The sequence below is a fragment of the Amblyraja radiata genome, chromosome 1 (assembly GCF_010909765.2).
Source record: "Amblyraja radiata isolate CabotCenter1 chromosome 1, sAmbRad1.1.pri, whole genome shotgun sequence".
NCBI lineage: Eukaryota > Metazoa > Chordata > Chondrichthyes > Rajiformes > Rajidae > Amblyraja > Amblyraja radiata.
This window is the reverse complement of record NC_045956.1, coordinates 69,989,337-70,010,628: the sequence shown is the minus strand read 5'-3', so window position 1 is coordinate 70,010,628 and position 21,292 is coordinate 69,989,337. Positions and strand designations below refer to the sequence as shown.

The following is a 21,292-nucleotide window of genomic DNA, read 5'->3' as shown; positions in this document are numbered from 1 at the left end:
GCTATAGAAACTAGTTCCTGTTGAAATCCTGCCCATTAGGGGGAAATGGGCCAAATGTGATTCACCCTGGTATGAATATTGTTTGTGCAGCATCATTTGCACATGCAATGGTGTCATCAACGTGTGCAATGCTCACCTTGGTCAGGTGAGCATCACCTGACAAAAATAGGGCATCAGATACAGTGTACAGCCAGGAATCTGTGTCTATAACATCGAGTAAAACAAGGATCAAAGACTGTGGCAAGATGGTGAGGAGGCATGAATTAAAGATTCCACACTGAGATGACTGATTCTCTGAGGTTTTAAAGCCCAGGATCTTTTGCATATCTTTTGCAGTTCTTCCTGAAGCTATACACAGCAGAGATACATGTTGCTATATCTGTGAAATAATGATCCATAACTCAGAGGCTCATGGAGACTCAGTGTATTGGACTCGATATGTGTCGACAGTCATGAGGACATGTCCTTTGCCCTAAACCCCGATCCGCAGTCCTATTTCCTCTCACCTCTGTGGCAGCCTTTATACTGCTAAATTATGGCTGCCATGGAGAGGGGTCCTGGAGGCAAAGACATGGCAACTAGACAGTCTGCAAGCAACAGCCACCTTAAGCATCTTTTAAAGCAACATTTTCCCAGTTTTGGAATTTTTATCTGAGGGAAGTTTATTTGACAAAATGATTAGCTGTACGTGTGACTCTACACGTCGACACAGCAGAATCATTTCACAGCTTTACGGGACTTGGGTTTACAACTCCATCTCTGTGTTATTTAGTAATATGTAATGGGATAAACTTGTTTGAGCCTGATATGTTGTAAATAGATCAAAAAATGCATGGTTGGTTGAGATGAGTGTTGAGCAACTCTAATCTCTGCAGGTCTGCTGAAGCTTGTTTCCAGCTCAAAGTAAAATAAGAATCACCAGAGAATAAAGGATACCTTGGGGCAATAACATGTCAAGAGTTGTTATGATCTAAACATTATGAAAATTCTTTGATTTGATGAGTGCTTAAAATAAAAGCATTTTTTTAAATTTCAATCAATAAATAAATAAATATGCTCTGTGTAACCTTCAGGATAAGAAGCTAACTTGTATTCAGTTCCTGTGCTGCCCACTTTGGACAGTCTGTAGCCAGTGACAGTTTCAGGGGAATTAAAGGAAGTATTTTCTTGGATCTTCATATGTAGACCAGCTTTGCATCAATCTAGAGTATCTGCCCAAAATATTTGACTAAAAGGCAAGAATCCTTGCTCCATTTATTGAAGTCTAGCTTGTTATACCTTGCAAATTTACCTGCTTTTACAGAGGCAGACCAAGTTACAACTCCTAAACCAAGTACAGCTATATTTATATAAACTGGTCTAATGTGATTATATTGTCTCAGTCAAAAGAAAATACATTCTTTACATACAATGAAACCAGAGATGCTATCTGACATGCTGAGTTACTCTAGTACATCGGTATATAAAAGCATCCACAGTTCCTTTCTGTACAGTTTAGCCCTTTAATTGTCAAGGACTTTCTCCTGGGGGTGCACACACCCCACCCACAGTGGTGAGGCAGAGGCCTAGTGTAATTCTGTGGAATCAGCCAAGCACCCAGAGCAGAAAGGTGAGAATGCCGCCATTTACAGGTTGCCTCCCTGTCACACTCCATCCTGTCTTAGAAACACTGACGATCTTTTATGGACACTGGATCGAGTTCTTGGAACACCCTTCCTAATATTTTGTGGGAGTACCTTCACCACACGGCCTGCAGTAGTTCCAAGAGCCGGTTCAACACCATCACTCAAGGGCAATTTCGTTAGGCATTAAATACCGACCCTTGTCAATACTGCCCATATATCAACAATGAATAAAATAGTAAGATTAAACGAGAACTTACCAGTTTGAAGTTTGATCTGTATTTTATGAGGAGGAACGTTGAGGGAATACGTGAAGAACCCGCTTCCAACGCATGCGTGTCATTCTTCAAAGCAGCGGTGTGAGGTCACAGAAACTATAATGACCTAACATAGTAAGATTATCAAAGAGATACCAGTTTTGATATGATCATAGGAGGGTGGGAGCGGAGGGCACGTATTCCCTCAACGTTCCTCCTCATAAAATACAGATCAAACTTCAAACTGGTAAGTTCTCGTTTAATCTTACTATTTTACTTCGGAGTCACGTGAGTGACTACGTGAAGATTTCAAAGCTCTGTGACCTCATGCCGTGGAACGAGTCCATGCTTCACAACTGCCTTGGGTATCGGGAGAGAGTATCATTAGCAATTTTAGACACACTTATACAAAGACTTGTGTGATATAACGAGAAAATACATTTATTAATTGAAATCATAGCCCTGTAACCCTTCGGGCAAATTATAATATTGAACGTAAAATGCTTTCCGAAAATGATGATGGCTCCAAAACTGGTTTATTATAAAACCTTTTGGAAAGTCCTTTCGGATGACCATCCTGCTATTCTGAGGATTTGGTCCGTGGGTACCTCAGAATTTTTGCTGCGGATTTTGCTGCAGCCCTGGTGGAATGAGATTTAAAACCATTAGTGTTTATTCCTGCCATCTTTAGGACACATTTGAGCCACCTTGAGATAGTTTGGGTCGTGACCCTTTTGTGCGGTTTCTTGTAAGAAATTAACAAAGCCATTTCCTGACCTCGAATGCTCTTAGTATATTCCATGTATAATTGGATATGTCTTGCTATACACAGACGTTCGTCATATGGATATGCCATAAATTCAATCACTTGACCCGATGAACCTGGTCTGTTTGTTTTATTAACTCATGTATGACAAACACCAGTTTCTCTCGTGAGATGATCAAGGAGTCCAGGCTCAGTTTGCTTAATGACTGGACTCGTTGTGCAGTAACTAACGCCATGAGCATAACCATCTTCATGGTCAGTTTCTGCAGTGATAATGCTGTTTATGGGCTACCAGCTCCTCAGCATGTTTAAAACGACACCCACATCCCAGATTTTGGAGTACCTGGTTTTAGGGGGATTTGCATTGAATATGCCCCTCATAAGTTTTGTTACCAGGGGGTGCGTTCCCACCGTGTGCCGCTCCGTTCCTTGTGATAGGTAATTGGAGAGTGCACTTCTGGCACTATTGATGGCACTGTAGCCCAATCGTTTATCATAATGGAGGTTTGTTAAGAATTCCAATACGGCCGGAATGTTCTTGGCCCTTTGGTCTGGGTTGTTGTCAAAGCAGTATATGCCCCATTTCTTGATGTGTCCGAGGTACTGCTTCCGTGTTGACAGTCTTTGTGCGGATGTGATGAGATTCATCGTCCTGTCTGACAGCCCCATGCCGTGTAGTGGGTCTTTCAGACTCTACAAATCAACAAATCCATAGTCTTATGGCATGGGTGACTGCCCCCCTCCAGTTACTGGATGAATTAATAAATTCGGGCTATGTCCAATAATGGAACATGGTTCTAACACCATCCCCTGTATGACCGAATACCACGGTTGAGTAGGCCAATCGGGTACTATGAGAATCCCAGATGCCGAATATTGTTGAATTTTCCTTTGTACCCGATTGATGATGCAGAATGGGGGAAAAGCATAAAAAACGCCATTTCCCCCAATGCAGTGAGAAAGCATCTGTAGCTTCTGCCCCAAGGTCTGGTTCCCAGGACACATACCTTGGTAATTGGTGATTCAACGTGGACGCAAAAATATCAATATCTGGTCTACCATATTTTGCTGTAATTTCAGCAAATACATTTTTATTTAACATCCATTCCGTGTTTTCATTAAATTTGCGTGACCTGGTGTCTGCCACTGAATTTAGCTTACCTGGTAGGTATGTTGCCGATATCCAAATGTTTCTTTGGATACACCATTTTGTAATACCATAGACGAGTTGTCAATAATGATGGGGTTGGAGCAATACCTAATGCTATGTTCCCACCACTGTAGTTCAATTATAGCTTCCGTAGGCAGCTCCATAGGTCTATCAAAATGACCTTTGTTAAATTTGAGTGCTCTAATCTTTGCTCTTTGCAAATTTTGATAATGTAATGGCCCAAAATGTGTGGCCGGGAATGTAGCCACAATCTTCCCAATTATCCGGCCTACCCGTCTAATGGAGGGTCTGTTGGTGTTAAGAAGCTCGCTGCAATCCTCCTGTAGGGCTGCGGCTTTATTTATTGGTAAAGTTACTAACATATTGACCGTGTTAATGGTGAATCCTAGATAATACATATTCGTTTCTGGTATCAATTTACACTTAACTACCGTCTGTGTTCCCCTTTGATGGGTACTGTATAGTATGCATCTTTTAAGTCAATGCTTGTCATATAGAAAACCAGCTGATACTAATTCTTTAGCAGTGATAAAGGTATCCATCTTAAAATGAACATATTGAACGAATGTGTTTAGGGTTGAAAGGTCAATGATAATCCTGCAACCCCCATCTTTTTTATTTTTAATAAATATGTTTGATACAAATTTTAATTGTTCATGAGTAGTATGCTCAATCACACCTTTTGTATACAATCGTTGTAGCTCCATGTGGGCTTTAGATTGTTCGGTTTTTGTAAGGACGAAATGCCTTTTTGGTGTATGTTGTACTGGGGGGTTATTGGGATGAGTAAATTCTATCAGATAACCCTGAATACTGCTTAGAACATTCGAGTCTGTAGTGATTTTACACCATTCGTCACTGTAGTATTGCAACCTCCCTCCCACTGTCGTGGGTCCCTTTTTTACAAAAGAACCACACCCACCTACCTCCATGGTTACTGGTGGTTGTATTATTTTCTTTGTTTTTTGAAAAAAGGGGGTTTTGTTTTTATTCGTGTTCGTGGTTGTACTGGAGGTTTAGGCTTCCGCATCTTCCAGGGTGGCCGTCCCTGGCCATACCCTAAAAGAAGGCTGCTGCGGGTTATATTGGGTTCTGGTACTGCCACTGATATAAGCCACACTTTTCGGTCTTCCATGTGGCTGGTACCGTGATCCAAAATAAGCCTTTGCGCTGGTTTTGATGAGCCCCAGTGTCTTGGCTTCCCCAAACAAAAGGGTTGGGGTTTTAACGGCTCTTTGTTTGCAAATTGTTGCATATTTAGGATCCAGTGCTGGCTGAATAGCCGCCCTCCGCATGCTATTCAGCTCATATTGTACATTACAGAACAGGGCTAGTGCGTCTTGGTGGCCTTTAGTTTGTTCTGTTTTGTCCAGGGTGCGGATGTAAGCTGTGATCCCTGCCGTAAGCCCCTTTAAGGCTTTCTGGATTTTGAGATCATGGTTCCTGATGTCCTTCCCCATATGCTTCCAAATGCATTGGTTGACACTGGGGATTTGTAATGTATCACAGTTACCAGGTGGCAGATGTCTGGCCAGTGTCTCTGTGAATATTTGTTGTTGGGAGTTTGATGGCCAGACATGTAGTTAATACTGGCTGCCATCCTGGAATCCAAGTCTGCCCCTGTTTGACTTGGTTTGAAGTAATCAGCCACCATGTCCAGCAGTGTATGTTTTTCTGCAGATTCAGGATCATGGGAAGCTGTGTGATCAGGGTCTGGCCCATCAGGGTCCTGCCCACTCTCCTCCAAAGAGGTCGAGATTTCAGGGGTCCCTCACGGGGTACCCATATGGGGCTTGTCTGCCCACTGTGGCTAGTCTCCACATTCATGGGACTGCCACTGTGAAGGAGCTCCTCCAGCAGCTCCTTTAGACGGTGAGCTGCACTTGCTATTTTTGGCTGCTCCCATTTTTGCAGCCTTTCAGCAGTGTGCTGCTCTTCTATGTATCCCAGCTGTTCCCATCCCCAGTACTCACGGGTGCTGGTTTGCGGGCTTTCCTCGTCCCGCCGCTGGCCACACCGGTCCTGACTGTCGGTCCACGTCTGTTCCCGGTCAGCTGTTTCTCCTGGCTGCTCCGTATGCAGCCACTCATAGCGGGTTTGTTCCGTCTGCCGCACCCGTTCAGCCCTGGTCCGATATTGATACGGGCTGGTCGCCCGCTGCTGCTCCAAGTCGGGCTCTGCTAGATGGTGCGTTTTTGTTTGAACTTTGCCTCCCGGCCGGTGAGTAAGTTTCGTCGGTGCCAGAATGATTTCTGGCACAGCTGATTCCTCTACCGAGGCCTCTAGAGCCGACGGCTGCTGTCTCTGCCGTTCATCCACGTTTACAACGCGTTTCTCGGGCAGCTTTTTTTTTGCAGACCGCTTCCTTTTCACTCTGTCCATTTTTCTGTGAATAAAAAAGCAGAGTCCTTACCTGCCTTTTGCTGGTCCTTTTTTCCTTCTCCCGTTACTGGGGGACGTCCTCCACCCTTCTGTTGACTCGTGCAATGCGCTGTAGCGATATGACACGCATGCGTTGGAAGCGGGTTCTTCACGTAGTCACTCACGTGACTCCGAAGTAAAATAGAAAAATGCTCCCATGAAGCAAACTGGAGGGTATTGTGGTGTTATTAATCCCATATGCCACATTAATACCATATAATACATAGTACATAATAAGGTGAGGGAAATTACAAGAAAGTGGAAAATGAACCTATAAAACATATAACATGAGGTTTACCTTTTCTCCCTTTTGGAATGTAAGGCGTGAATCATCTGAATTTCTTCTTTCTTCAAAGTCTTCCATCAATGCCGCAGTGAGCTGTTGTGTATAACATCTCACAGATGATTCATAGCTGAGATCGCCAGTTCGGATTACGGAAACATGCAATTCATCTTCCTTTTCCTTTACTCTGTAGACATCCTTACCAAACTGCATGCTCGGGACTGAAATACCCAGAAAGATTTAAAATTTCCTGTTAATTCCTTGAAAATAACCTTTTATTAATGCCCATGTCCCACTTAGGAAACCTGAACGGAAACCTCTGGAGACTTTGCGCCCCACCCAAGGTTTCCGTGCGGTTCCCGGAGATTACAGGTGGTTGCCGGAGGTTGCAGGTAGTAGAAGCAGGTAGGGAGACTGACAAAAACCTCCGGGAACTGCACGGAAACCTTGGATGGGGCGCAAAGTCTCCAGAAGTTTTCGTTCAGGTTTCCTAAGTGGGACAGGGGCTTTATCAAGTCTAACCTCACTCCTTAATATTTTGAGATGTATTTTATTCACCATTGATCCCACTTAACACAGAGCATGACGTTTAAAAAAAAGTCTTAAGTAGTTGGCACAGTGGAGTAGCTTGTTGAGCCACTGCCTCACAGCACCCGAGATCCAGGTTTAATCCTGTCCTCGGATGCTGTCTGTATGGAGTTTGCACATTCTCACTGTGACTGTGTGGGTTTCCTCCAGGTCCCCCTCCCCCCCAACATCACAAAGACGAATTGACCTTTCAAAATTCTCCCTTGTGCGTCGGTGAGTGGTGGAATCTGGGAGAATTTATAACAATAAAGTGAGAATAAAATTGGATGAGATTAGTGTAAATGGGTAATTAATGATCAGCATGGAATTGGTGGGCCAAAGGGCTTGTTTCCTTACCATATCTCTCCATCTGTTTAGTCCTTTGTTTAAGTGACAATTTCATACCTTGTATATGAACACTTCTACTCACTAATGCAATCACCCACTGACAGTTTCCAACATCTCCAGCATTCACTGTAATTTTTCACTTAATTGTAATATGCTCTTCATCAAGTTATGGTATCACTGCTAACTATTGCACCCACATCAAGCCTACATGACATTGTTCTGGATTGCCATAACACGTTTAAGTTTCTGTTCAGTAGCAAATCCGCTCCTGAAAAAGGCATTAATATGGAAAAAAGGTTCTTGCTTCCCATCCTAAAGAAATGCACCCGATTGAGGCAGAGAGTGTGAGTGAAAGTAAATAAAACAAATGACAGCATAAATATTGCGCAAGTTGACTATTCCTTGTCATTCCTTGTACTCATTCACATAAACACCCAAATGTGGACAGGTAATTCATAAAGTACGTTATACAGAAGCAGTAAAATAGTCACACAAACAGCTGCTGATGCTAGTCTGAAGAAGGGTTCCAACCCAAAATGTCACCCATCCATGTCTTCCAGAGATGCTGCTTGCATTTACTCCAGCATTTTGTGGGGGGTTTATACTCTGTTTTTCCCATTAAAACGTGACAAAGGATCATTACAAAATACTTGAGAATTAATTGTGTAGAAATGTAAGTCACAGCACATTTACTAGTGTAGCAAGGCATCTCAATGGTAATGTTCCTTGCACTCAGTGTGAGCATTTCTTCCTCTACTTAAGAATTAAGAATTGAACTGTAAAATAAGTAACAGCAGATAATCATGAGGAAATTAACAATTTATAAGCTGACTCATTTTAACGTGACTTTCTTGCTCTTGCATAAACTAATATTATTAGATTTAGAGAAACATTCTGCTTAAACAGTCACTGGCACAACCTACCATCCTGAAAGGTGTCATTGATAGCAACGATGGCTTGGTAGGGTTGAGTCAGCTCTGCTCCTTGCGCTGAGCTCAGGAATACAATGAAAGTTTCATTCCCTTCAATGATTGGGTTCTGTACATCATCCAGAATGGTCAAAGTACAACTCTGTATTGGACAAAGAGGATAAGATTCATGAGAAACCTTGCTTATCAGATGGCTAATTGATATGAATGTTTATTGATGATATTACATCAATTGGCGAGAAAAAACATTATCCTTTACGATGTTAAAAATCCCTCATGCCAACTGCAGTTAGATCAATAAGATCTGTACTTCCCAGCATTACCAAAGATCTGATATATGCAAATCAACAAACATGAAATGTATAATAAAAATTAAAGTTTCTTGTTTGGTATTTAATGCAGCTTGTAGTTGGAGAAGCCTGCAATCTTGAACTGAATTATGCTGTCTGTGGCCAGCACTTCTAAGGAAATTGGCAACATTTAACTGGTCCCACACAAATAGTTCTGGGCCCTGAATACTTGTTCTGAGCCAAGGATTTGCTCAATGACAGATGCCGGCATATTTGTCATTCCGCTGTCACTGAAGGTTTACTGGGAATCCCCAGAATTACATTGAGACATATGGTGGGAAAGCTATTGAAGAGGAATCTCAGGGATAGGATTTACTCGCATTTGATAGAGAATGAGATAATTAGAAACAGTCAACATGGCTTTATCTACGGTGGGTCACTACAAATGTGAGCGATTTGCTGAGGGGGTGATGAAGGTGATTGATGAGGGTAATGCAGAGGAAGTTGTGTATATGGCAAGGTTCCCCATGGAAGGCTAATCCAGGAGATTATGAGGCAATGGATCTAAGGTGACTTGGTGGTCTTGATGACTACTGACTGACTCATAGAAGACAGAAAGTAATAGTCAAAGAGTTTTATTCTGGCAGGGGATCTGTGACAAGTGGTGTTCCGCACAGATCAGTGCTGGGATCTTTCCCTTTTTCCTTCCGCCCACAATATTTAATATGTAAAATAATATGTGATTCTGTTCCATTCTGTTTGTAGTTTGTTTGGTTGTTTGTTTGTTTGTCTTTTTGCACAAAGTCCGCGAGCATTGCCTCTTTTCATTTCACTGCACATCTCGTATGTGTATGTGACGAATAAACTTGACTTGACTTGGGACCTTTGTTGTATGTGATATATATAAATAATTTGTTCTTCTTGGTTCTTGGTCCTACAAAATATTCCAAATGGAATTTAAATTGGAGGGGGCGGATAAAAATGTAGATGAGTTGGCTAGTAAGTTTGGTGGAGTTGCGGACAGTGAAGAATTGTGGGCACAAAGATTGGTGGAGTTGTGGACAGTGAAGAAGGAGATGAAAAGATAAAGCAAGATATAAATCATTAACTGGATGGATGGAGAACTGGCAGATAGAGTTTAATCGGGATAAGTGTGAGGTGTCAAACTCATGGAGGTCAAATATAAGGGGAAGGCGTACTTAATGATAGTCATCTTAACAGCATTGATGTATCGAGGGATGTGATGTTGCAGTTTCATAAAACTTATGGTTAGGCTGCGTTTGGATTATTGTCGGCGGTTCTGGTTGCCCCCATTACGCAAAGGATGTGGAGGTGTTGGAGAGGATGCAAAAGAGGTTTATCAGGATTAGAGGTTATGAAATATAAGGGGAGGTTGGACACACTTGGAATGTTTTCTCTGAAGCATCAGTGACTGAGGAGAGACCTGATAGAAGTATGTAAAATTATGGCAGGCATAAGTATGACAGGCAGTCAGAATCCATTTCCCAGATAGAAATGTCAAATACCAGAGCACAGAGCTTTAAAATGAGGGGGAGAGTTTGAAGGAGATTTGCCAGGCAAACTTTTTTTTTTTTTACACAGAGCGTGGTAGGTGCCTGGAACGTGCTGCCTGGAACGTGTTGGTGGAAGCAGATATGATAGTTGTATTTAAGAAGCTTTTAGATAGATAAGTGAACGTGCAAGGAAAGGAAGGATCTGGGTTGTATACAGGCAGAAGGGATTAGTTTAATGTGCCGTCATATCTGGCAGAGACAATGGTGGGCCGCAGGGCCCGTGCCTGTGCTTATTTATGTTCCACATAAATCTACCACTCCTCTCAATCAAACCTGGTGTAGGATAAGAGAGAGTAGAGTAGAGCTGACCTGGAAAATGGAGAAGGCAAGAGTTTAAAAAAAAAAAAGATATTTCTACAAACCTCCATCACATGTAACAGTTTATAAGTGCCGCTCCTAATGTCATATTGCAGCCTTATAAAACTTTGGTTATCCACACTCTCCTCAACTGAGAGCGTGGACTCATAAATTAACCATCCATCAAGTGTTTTCATCAAATGGGTCATATTTTTTTTAAAATCTGTTAAAAAGCCCTCACAACTTTGGCAGAATACACAGCTCTGCAGGCAGTGGGCTAGGTTCTGCATGATCTGGCCCAGGATAAGGAGGCAGGATTCCACCAATTCACACAGCTGCTACAAAGTCTGATAACTGAAAAACTGACTGATAATCTTTCCTTTTGAAATGCTTTAAGGGGCTGTCCCACTTGGGCGACCTAATTGGCGAGTTTAGAAGAGTTTGAAAAAATGACATGTTGAAGACCTCCTTCGACTATGTCGAAGACCTCCTTCGACTAGCTACGACTAGCTACGACTAACTTCGGGAAAATTGGACACTGAATAGTGGAGAGTGAAGACGACCTCCTTCGATCTCTTTCGACCTCCCTCCGACTATGATGAAAACTATCTACGACTACCTTCGACTATCTTCGACTACCATCGATTACCTATGACCAACATGTCGACCTACTACGACCTACTACGACTAAATCTACAAGTGAAAAAAGTATAGATTTTTTCCATGGCGACTTTTTTTACTCGCTGGCATTTTTTAACATATTGAAAAAATGGCGCGACCTAGCTGAGGCCTCGAGTACGCGGAGAGCATGAAGGAGAATTACGAAGACCTCCTACGACCTCATGTCGACCATGGTGCGAGTATGAATCGAGGGCAAACTCGTCAGAACTCGCGGATTAGGTCGCCCAAGTGGGACAGGCCCTTTCTGTTTTCTGCCCTTCTCCTCTTTTATTGTCATAGCAGGCCATTTAACAGTCTCTGGTGAGACTACCTAAACTTCCGTCTTTAGTCCCTTGCTGAAGGTGCACACAGGGCATATGTGTGAGTTTTCCTCATAGGGAACTACCCAAGTTTCAGAGTCTTTGTGCAGCAAAATTACTCAGTGTCACCTGCAAACTGCGCACGGCACAAAGAAAGCAATAAATACGTGGTGTCATGGAAACTTCGGCAATATGAGAAATTTGGGTCTGTGTTCTTGTGTTCTTTAACTCAAACCACTAAACCTCAACTGAGAGCGTTGCACCCAAAAAGAGATCACCCATCAAATGTTTTCATCGTTCTGCAATATTTGGTAGTCTGACCTAGCAGACATGGCTGAGATTGTGATTGGAATGTGTCGGAATTATCGGCATAAAACTATTTCACTTCCCTTCTGCTTTCACACACATTATTATCAAGTGGCCGTTCACTGTGTTGTCCTATGTACACGGTGATAGGCCCGGTACTGAATAACTTACTGCTTCTGTTTTCCCTGGTGCAAAGTCGATCCTCTTGGAGCTCGGGATGTAGTCAATGCCGGGGGTGGCAGAGGGAGGGTCGGAAGGGCGGGTGGCACACCACACGGAAGTGGGTGAGGACAAATCACTGCCATGCCTGAAGATCGGTATTTCAATGGAACCTAGGAATAAATCCATCTCACTGTTACAAATCGCCGCAACCTTGTGTGCAATCACAGCTTTGCAACTATTGCATTTAATACATTTGGTTCTTTAAACCCAATCTCATTCCTGTTACAACATATTAAGGATGACAGGGCAATCCATCTTATTTATGTTCATTATTCAAACCACTTTCTCAGCTAAAAAAACCCAACATAATGATACAGGCAATATGTTTTATATGATTCAATTTCTTTTTGAATTTACAGTTCTTCCTGCTGCAATCAGTAAATTAGCCGATTCACGACCACCGCAAAGTGATTATGTTCCTACCTGCATCTTCACTAACAGTAAAAGATGAGTTTCCAAGAAATACCAGAGAGGCATCATTGGGGCCGTTTATTATGACGTTGGCAGCTGCAAAGTCCCCAACCCGTGCATTGTCAGAAGCATTGGCCAAGATGATCTCAAAGTCCTCCTCTTCCTCGTACTCGCTATCATCAATCAGCTTGACATCACACGTTGACATGCTTACGCCGGGGCCAAACACCACACGATTCTGGTTTGTCATTCCCCTGGATTTGAAATCAGAACCGGATTCCAGGGCATACAGACTGCTGCCCTTGGCTGTTTTTGGTACGGTGTAGCAGATGGCAGAGACCATACTGCTGGTGTCTCCTAAAGAACAACCACAGTTCAATGAGATGTGTGAATGCAGATTTTTCAAATCACATCGCAATTGTTTCTGTGCTTTTAATTTCTGTATTATTTTCAGAATTTATATGTTACGTTAACTTCAGTCTCATTCAATTGTATTCCATTCCAGGAACAAGGAGACAGTATGCATTAATGAAGGTGGTGTTTATTGCCTTGTGGAAGCAACAGCAAAGATTGCTTACTACTTCATTGCAAAATTCCTGGTCTATTTATGCACAAAGTAAACTTGCTTTTTCACATTTTTCACATTATTTCCTGAAGTATAGTGTGAATCCACAACAATACAGTACAATACATTACAATACAATATAATACGGGTTTATTCGTCACATTGCACATAAAGTGCAAGTGAAATGAATATGTGCATTTGCATTACAATAAATAAATATCAAATTAAAGGACTTCAACCTAAAATGTTATATCTGTTAATCTTTCCACAGGTGCTGCCTAACCTGTTACATCTTTCCAGAACTTTTTTTTGCTTATTTGACAAAGTTGTCGCCTGGATTAGCACATATTAGCTATAAATAGAGCTTGGGCATGCAGTACTCGGGTTATTTTGCTTGAGTGGAGGTCGATGGGTAAAAGGATAGGCTGCATATGGAGTACTGGTCACCCCATTACAGACAAGATGTAGAGGCTTTGAAAAGGGTGCAGAGGTTTACCAGAATGCTGCCTGGATTAGAGGGTATTAGCGACAGGGAGAGGTTGGACAGACTTAGATAGTTTTTTGCTCCAGCGACGGATGTTGAGTCAAGAATGTTTTATTATCATATGTCCCAGATAGAACAATGAAATTCCAACTTGCAGCAGCACCACAGAATATGTAAATATAGTACACTGTAAACAATATAATAAATGAGATAATAAAGTTCAGTTTGTGTACTTATACATACATCAAAGGTTCAAAGGTTCTTTATTAGTCACATACACCAATTGGTGTAGTGAAATGCTTCTTGCCATTGTAGCACATAAAAAAATACAGCCATAACAATAATAAAGAAATGTAAACATAAAAAACATCCCCCCACAATGGTTCCCATTATGAGAGAAGGCACAAAGTCCAGTCCACATCCCCATGTCCACCCATAGACGGGCCTATTTTGGCCTCCGCAGTCACCTTTACGGAGGCCCGATGTTCCAGGCCCTTCACGCCGGATGATGGTGCTCCGGCGTCGGGAGAATCCTCTCAGCGGCTTAGGAAAACTGGAAAGGCCGCTTCCTTACCGGAGACCGCGGCTTCCGAAGCCGACAGGCCGCGCTGGATGGAGCTCCACCACTGGCGATCTCGGCGAGAGATCCCAGGCTCCCGATGTAAAGTTCAGCGCTGCCGCCCGATGTTTTTATCGGCGGTCTCAGCTCACCGGAGTTCCAGCGCAGCGACCCGGGCTGCGCCGCCGCCGTAGCCGAGGTTCTGGTCGGTCCCGACAGGAAACGGCGCTCCAGGCCCGCTTGTAGGCGAGGACGGGTCGAAGGTGCTGCCCGGAGAAAAGCCGCCTCTCCGACCATGTAGGGACCCTGAAAAGCAGTTTCCCCCTCCCCCCCCACTCCCCCACATAAAAAAGACTAGAGCTCCAGAAACAAAACACTTTAACTAACTAAAAATTTTTAAAAAGCGGTGAAAAAACAGACAGCTGCAGGCTGGGCAGCCATACCCATACAGGATGGCGCCCCCTGAGGATGAGGGGTACTTCATATGAAGTACTTCATTCTTCATATGAAATATGCGTATATATACATACACATACACACACATTCTGTACGTACACGTAAAAAACAAACAACAATAATAGTGCAATAATAACAATAAGAGCCATCATTGGCTCTGACCTTCCTTCCATCGAGGGGATTTATCGCAGTCGCTGCCTCAAAAAGGCTGGCAGTATCATCAAAGACCCACACCATCCTGGCCACACACTCATCTCCCTGCTACCTTCAGGTAGAAGGTACAGGAGCCTGAAGACTGCAACGACCAGGTTCAGGAATAGCTACTTCCCCACAGCCATCAGGCTATTAAACCTGGCTCGAACAAAACTGATTATTAATAAACCATTATCTGTTATTTGCACTTTATCAGTTTATTTATTCATGTGTGTATATATTTATATTATGGTATATGGACACACTGATCTGTTTTGTAGTAAATGCCTACTATGTTCTGTGTGCTGAAGCAAAGCAAGAATTTCATTGTCCTATCAGGGACACATGACAATAAACTCACTTGACTTGACTTGAAAAAATAAAAGTCTATGTAGCTCAGAGCTTAATGGAGGTTACAGTGTTTAATAGCCTGATGGATGAAGCACCTGTTCCTGAACCTGGACGTTACAGTTTTCAGGCTCCTGTACCTTCTTCTCGATACAGCAGGGAAATGAGTGTGTGGCCAGGGTGGTGTGGGTCTCTGATTATGCTGGCAGCGACTCCTGTAAATCCCTTCGATGGTGGGGATATCAGAACCCTTGATGGACGGGGGGGGGAGAGGGGGGAGTGGAGAGCAAAAGGGAGGGGAAGGAGGGGGGAGGGAGAGAGAGAGGAGGGGGGAGAGAGGGGTGAAGGGGGGAGAGAGGGGTGAAGGGGGGAGAGAGAGGAGAGAGAGGAGGGGTGAGCGAGGGGGGAGATGGAGGGGGATGGGAAGGGGGGGAGAGAGGAGGGGGAGAGGAGGGGGAAGAGGAGGGGGAAGAGGAGGGGGAAGAGAAGAGAGGGTGGGAGAGACGAGAGGGGTAGAGCAGAGGGGGGGAGGGAGAGAGAGGAAGAGGGAGAGTGGGGGGAGAGCGAGGGGTAGAGGGGAGGGGAGGGGGAGGGAGGGAGGGGAGAGAGAGGGGGAGAGAGGGGGGTGGAGTGGGAGGGGAGGGGGAGGCAGAGGGGGAAGAGAGGAGGGGGAGAGACGAGGGGGGGGAGAGACGAGGGGAAGAGAGGAGGGGGTAGAGAAGAAATAGAAAGGAATAGGTAACGTTTCGGGTCAAGACCCATCTTCAGTCTGAAGAAGGGTCTCAACCCGAAACGTCACCTATTCCTTCGCTCCATAGATGCTGCCTCACCTGCTGAGTTTCTCCAGCATTTTTGTCTACCTTCAATTCACTATCTATACTGTGTAGTACCAGTGGGAGGCCATGAGGGGGCTCCAACGTGGAGACCATTTGGGAGCATCCGTGAGAATAGCTGGATGTGCCGTGGCGCACTGATACCAAGACGACCAGGGCGCGCAACTTGGAAATAAAGCAGTGGGCTTAAAGAATTGCTTACATAGAGCAAGTTAACGTAAATCGCCTATTATATAAGTCGGGGAAGAGTGCCTGTACATTAAATGTTTAAACTTACTGAGGAAGTAAAATCTGCTACAATACAACAGATGCTGATAACAAGTTAAAGTTTGGATGTAGTAAGAGTTACAATTGGAACATAAAATACTCCAAAGTTCAATATTTCCAAAGTCTGATGTCATCAATTTATTTATGCGATCTATAAATTGAATAGATTATAGATTTCAATTAATAATCTTGTTTAAGATCGCTGAATTAAGTTGATGCCATCAAACTATGAAGCACAAAGCCACAATCTGCAACTTCATTTGAAGCGTGCATCAAAAATTAAGTACTTCTCTGCTTCATTTGTGTTTACATTCTTATAGGAAGAAAGAAAACAAATGATACAGACCTTTCCTTTCAATTGGAGCAAACAGGAATCCAGCACTTTCATTAACTCGATATAGTTTCTTGTCAAACTGAAGTGTGGGCTCGTCCTCTGTATCATTGATATTCACCTTGGCCCTGGTAATTTTCCCGAGCAGTGCGTATGCAGGCATGCTCAGCTCCACGGTGAAGCTCTCAATGTTCTCAAACACCAGGTCATCGTTTATAACTATTGTACAGACTTTTGTGTCTTCTCGCTCATCAAACTGAACCTAATGAAGAACCAAACGTATGAAGAAAACGTTATCCATTCAATCGCATGCAAAGGTATTCGTGTTTCTTTTGAATTCCAAAGACAAATTTACAATAAAGTATCCTTGCTCCACCATTCCTCAGAGAAAAAACTGCTTCCCATCCCCTCATTTCCTTCATTTTTTGGAATTGTCTTACAGTCCTAAAGTTGGCACAGTTCCAGAAACCTAACGGGGTAGTCTTCTTGCATCAGCAGGTCATTCTTCATTTGTGAGCTTTTCATGGGTATTTAGTGAGAAGAGGCATCCTGTGCATCTGATCCCTTCTTCACCTAATGTTTATACAAGGGCTGCTCCAAGCAGGAGGTGACAAACTCCCGACTTTTGTCTGATATTTATTATTTCCAACCACCAGCCCTGGCAGAGATCATCACACATCAGGATCCTGCTATCTCCAGTTATGTCAGTAATACACTGGATGGCCCATTTCTGAACCAAGGCATCAGGGTAAAAACCTGATTGCTACCTGGTTGCAATCAATCTGAAGAAGGGTCCCGACCTGAAACTTCACCTATCCATGCTCTCCAGCTATGCTGCCTGAATTACTAAAGGGCCTGTCCCACTTACACGACTTTTACGGCGACTGCCGGCACCTGTCATAGGTCCTTACAGGTCGCCGAAAATGTTCAACATGTTGAAAATCCAGCGGCGACCAGAACAAGGTACGACTCTTTGGGCGAATACTCACGACCATACAGGCTTCACCCCACGACATGTCGCCAGGGTGCTTGTATGGTCGTGAGTAGTCTCCTAGTCACCCAAAGAGTTGTAGCGTCAACATGCTGAAAATTTTTGGTGACCTATGATGGGTGCCGGCAGTCGCCGAAAAAGTCGCGTAAGTGGGACAGGCCCTTAAATTACTCCAGCACTTTGTTTGTTTCTTTGGTGAACCAGCATCTGCAGTTCCTTATTTGTACAGGTAAAAACCTTTATGTGCTTTTATTGAATCTGTCCAACCAATAGCTCAGTCCATTCTCTAACGGATAAGAATGCCCGCAATCAGCGCAGGGTTGTGACAGGTTTTCATAGGACAAATAGCGGAAACACTCTCATTATCAGATAGTTTAAAGATAGAGTGGTAAAGTGGGATGGCAGTGGAGTACAGACATACCCTAATTCCTAAGCAAAAGAGGAATGCGAGGAAAAACTCACCATTAGCACCTTCATAAGGGAATGGATTTGCAACCAATAGAGAATAATTTTCAGAGGAATGAGCAGAGGAATAGTATTGAGAGGATTGCTGTACATGGAGCCAGCAGACTCAATGAACGGTCCTTCCCTCATGTTGCAGCAGTTCTGAGCATTTCAAAGGTTATGCTGTTAATATGTAAATACATTTAGATTTATACAAAAGCATCTTATATTGTACATTCGAAGAAATGCTGCAACACGAGAAAGTTTGTTCATCAAGTGTGTGCTGGTCCAATTACTGTACAGCAATCCTCTCAGTCCCATTCCCCAGCTCATGAACAACATCCCTTATTCACCCCTGAAAATTATTCTCTATCAGTTACCACCGGGTGGCGCCTGCAATGGCTGCCTTGCCAACAGTCTGTCTCGTCCCTTCCTTCTTTGTTGTTTTTTAGTATGTGTTAAATGTATGTTTTAGTGTTCTTTAGGTGTGTATGATGCTTTGAATGTGGGGGGTTGGGGTGGGGGATCTTTTTTGAATCTCTTACCTCGACGGAGATGCGAGTTTTCCGTATCGTATCTCCGACCGCACTGCGGCCTAACATCGAGGAGCTGGCGGCCTCTGCTGGAGACCGACTTTGAGAGCTCCAACCACGGGAGCCTGCAGACTTACCTTGTGGAGCTCACGGTCCCTGTCGGGGATCGACCTTGCGAACCTTAACATCGTGGAGCTCGCGTACTCTGGTTAGAAACCGACTTCGGGAGCTCCAAGCCGCAGGAGCTTCGACCGCCCCGATGCGGGAGCTTTTATCGCCCCAATGCAGGGGTTTCGATCGCCGGTTACGGGAGCTTCAATCACCCTGACTGCGGATGGTGGGAGAATGAAGGGGAAGGAGATAGACTTTACATTCCATCACAGTGAGGAATGTGGGGAATCCGATGTGGTGGATGTTTATGTTAATTTTTATGTAGTTGTGTGTCTTGTTGTTCTTTTTTGTATGGCTGTATGGTAATCCGAGTTTCCCTGTACCTTAATTGGCACACATGACAATACACTGACCTTTGAACCTTTGAAATCCACTTCCTTTTGAAGGTGCTGATTGTGAGGCCCTTTTATCGACATATTAAGGTCTATCTCTATTTCACCACCACCCCACCTTCCCACCCTGTCCTCAAACTACCTGATAACGGGTGCTCTCCAGTATTCATCCTATTTAAACCAGTCACTATCTTGTCCTTTCATTAAATTTCTGCTCAAACCTCATTGCCTGGAGGAAAATGACCATAACGTTGCAACTAAAATCCTTTGTGTTTGGAAATATTCTGTTAAGTAATTTCTAGGATCTTCACATTCTTCCTAAAATGTGGTGAGATAATTATATTCAATATTCCCAATGTGACCTCACCTACGAACACAGATTCAACATCACTTCACTTCCTTTATACTCTCGGTCTCTATGAATTGCAACTCCATACACTATGTTAACCACTCCCCCAACATGCCCAGCTATTTTCAAAGCATTAAGGGCCTGTCCCACGAGCATGCGACTGCATGCGGCAAGCGCGACCAAACCGGAAGCGGGGGCCGCGCGGAGATCGAGTGATCCCCGTACAGGGCCGGTCCCACCAGCATGCGACTGCATGCGGCGAGCGTGACCAAACCGGAAGCGGGGGCCGCGCGGAGGTCGAGTGAGTGACGTGAAGTTCGAACAAAGTCCGCGGGAAGTTCGCGCGTGACGCATGGCGCCAAGACGCTGCGTTCGGCGTCGAGACGCTGCGTATACCCGTCGAGGCAGTGTGTATGGTGTCGAGGTGGCTGCGGGCCGGCAGGCCGTTGCTGAGCAGAATCTTTGAACACTGTCAGTTTTTCGGAGCCCCGCACGATGTCGGGACCAGCTCCGCACAACTTCATACGGCTCCGGCGATCGAAGTGGGACCGGCCCCGCGAGGCCGTACGGCTCAAGCGACCACGTTAGGTCGCGTTTGCCGCATGCAGTCGCATACTCGTGGGACAGGCCCTTTATACACACCTAAATTCCAGATCTCTCTGTTCTTTCACACTTTAAATCTGTGCCATTGGCTTGATGTTACTTTTGTTTCTTCTTTCTCTCAAGGTGTATAATTTCATTGGCCTATTGTCTGATCATCCAGCCTGCTCATCAGTCTTCTATTTTTGTCTACCTCACTGTTTTCAACTTCCAAATTTTGCATAATTTACGAATATAGACATTTTACACCTGATCTTCACGTTTACGTTAGATACAGCAGTGGCTCCTTGACTGACAGTGGGCAGTATTTTGCTCCATGTTCTCGGCACAGTGTCCCACAGGAGTAGGGAGCGAGGGAGGTTTGTGTCCAGTTCCCAGCACAGTAACACCATCCGCATAATAATATGACCTTGAACATACCTGACCTGCATACTCCACGTAATCCTGCTGACTTAGCCTTAAACCAGCTCCAGATGTAGAAGTCGCCGACCCTTGCTCAGAACGACACAGTACAATCGCATACTGATTGAGGTTACCAGTCCTCTTCACTGTGATGCTCACAGAGCCAGCCTTTTCACTCACGTTGTAACTGCCAACAGAAAATGAGCTGAGATCAGGCTTGTTTCTATCACAAAAAAATTGTTGTCGAGGACCCTTAATCATTAAGGGCAAAGAACGATCAATAACACATTCCTTGGAAAAAGGCCAAAGAAGGGAATTGGAAATCCAATAATGAAGAGATTAGAAGCTGACGTATTGAAGGGGTTTATACATTGAGGAGTTTGTGCACAAACAAAATTTTCCCCACAGTTATGGCACCAGAGTGGCGGCGGTCCCAGGTAACTTCCCGGCCAATGTAACAACACCCAAAGCCACAGTGCAGCGGTGGAGTTGCTGCCTTACAGCACTTGCAGCTCCAGAGACCAGGGTTCAGCCCTGACCGCGGGTGCTGTCTGTATGGAGTTTGTACGTTCTACCTGTGACTACGTGGATTTTCTCAGAGATCTTCGGTTTCCTCCCACATTCCAAAGACATACAAGTATGTAGGTAAATGGGCTTGGTATAAGTGTAAATTGTCCCGAGTCTAATGTGCCGGGATTGCTGGTCGGTGCGGACTCGGTGGGCCGAAGGGCCTGTTTCCATGCTGTATCCCTAAACTAAACTAAGAAAGCATGACCATGATAGCTGATGAAGCACACATAGCTGTGGTAGCTGGAACACAGAAAGCAAGACAGAGTGGAAAGGTGTGAGTGTATTTTCTTGGTTCGTGCTCAGCAGTTCTGAATGCAATGAATTTCATAAAATTAGATCATTCTGTTAGTAACTACCTCAAAGGTGAAGGGAACTCTTATATCTTGCTGGCTATAAGAGCTAAGTGTGGTTAAATTAGCAA

At 44.1% G+C, this 21,292-nt stretch overlaps 1 protein-coding gene across 2 annotated transcripts in view; it reads right to left on the bottom strand.

The window, feature by feature from the left end:
* Window positions 1-21,292, bottom strand: part of fras1 (Fraser extracellular matrix complex subunit 1) — a 518,669-nt gene that overhangs the window by 54,915 nt on the left and 442,462 nt on the right. For both annotated transcript variants that reach the window (XM_033023871.1, XM_033023878.1), the window contains 6 exons: window positions 20,320-20,488; window positions 16,495-16,741; window positions 12,457-12,801; window positions 11,983-12,143; window positions 8,359-8,506; window positions 6,536-6,741 (listed from right to left, as the gene is read on the bottom strand). In XM_033023871.1, coding sequence (XP_032879762.1) covers window positions 6,536-6,741; window positions 8,359-8,506; window positions 11,983-12,143; window positions 12,457-12,801; window positions 16,495-16,741; window positions 20,320-20,488 — 1,276 coding nt within the window. The remainder of the gene's footprint in view (window positions 1-6,535; window positions 6,742-8,358; window positions 8,507-11,982; window positions 12,144-12,456; window positions 12,802-16,494; window positions 16,742-20,319; window positions 20,489-21,292) is intronic.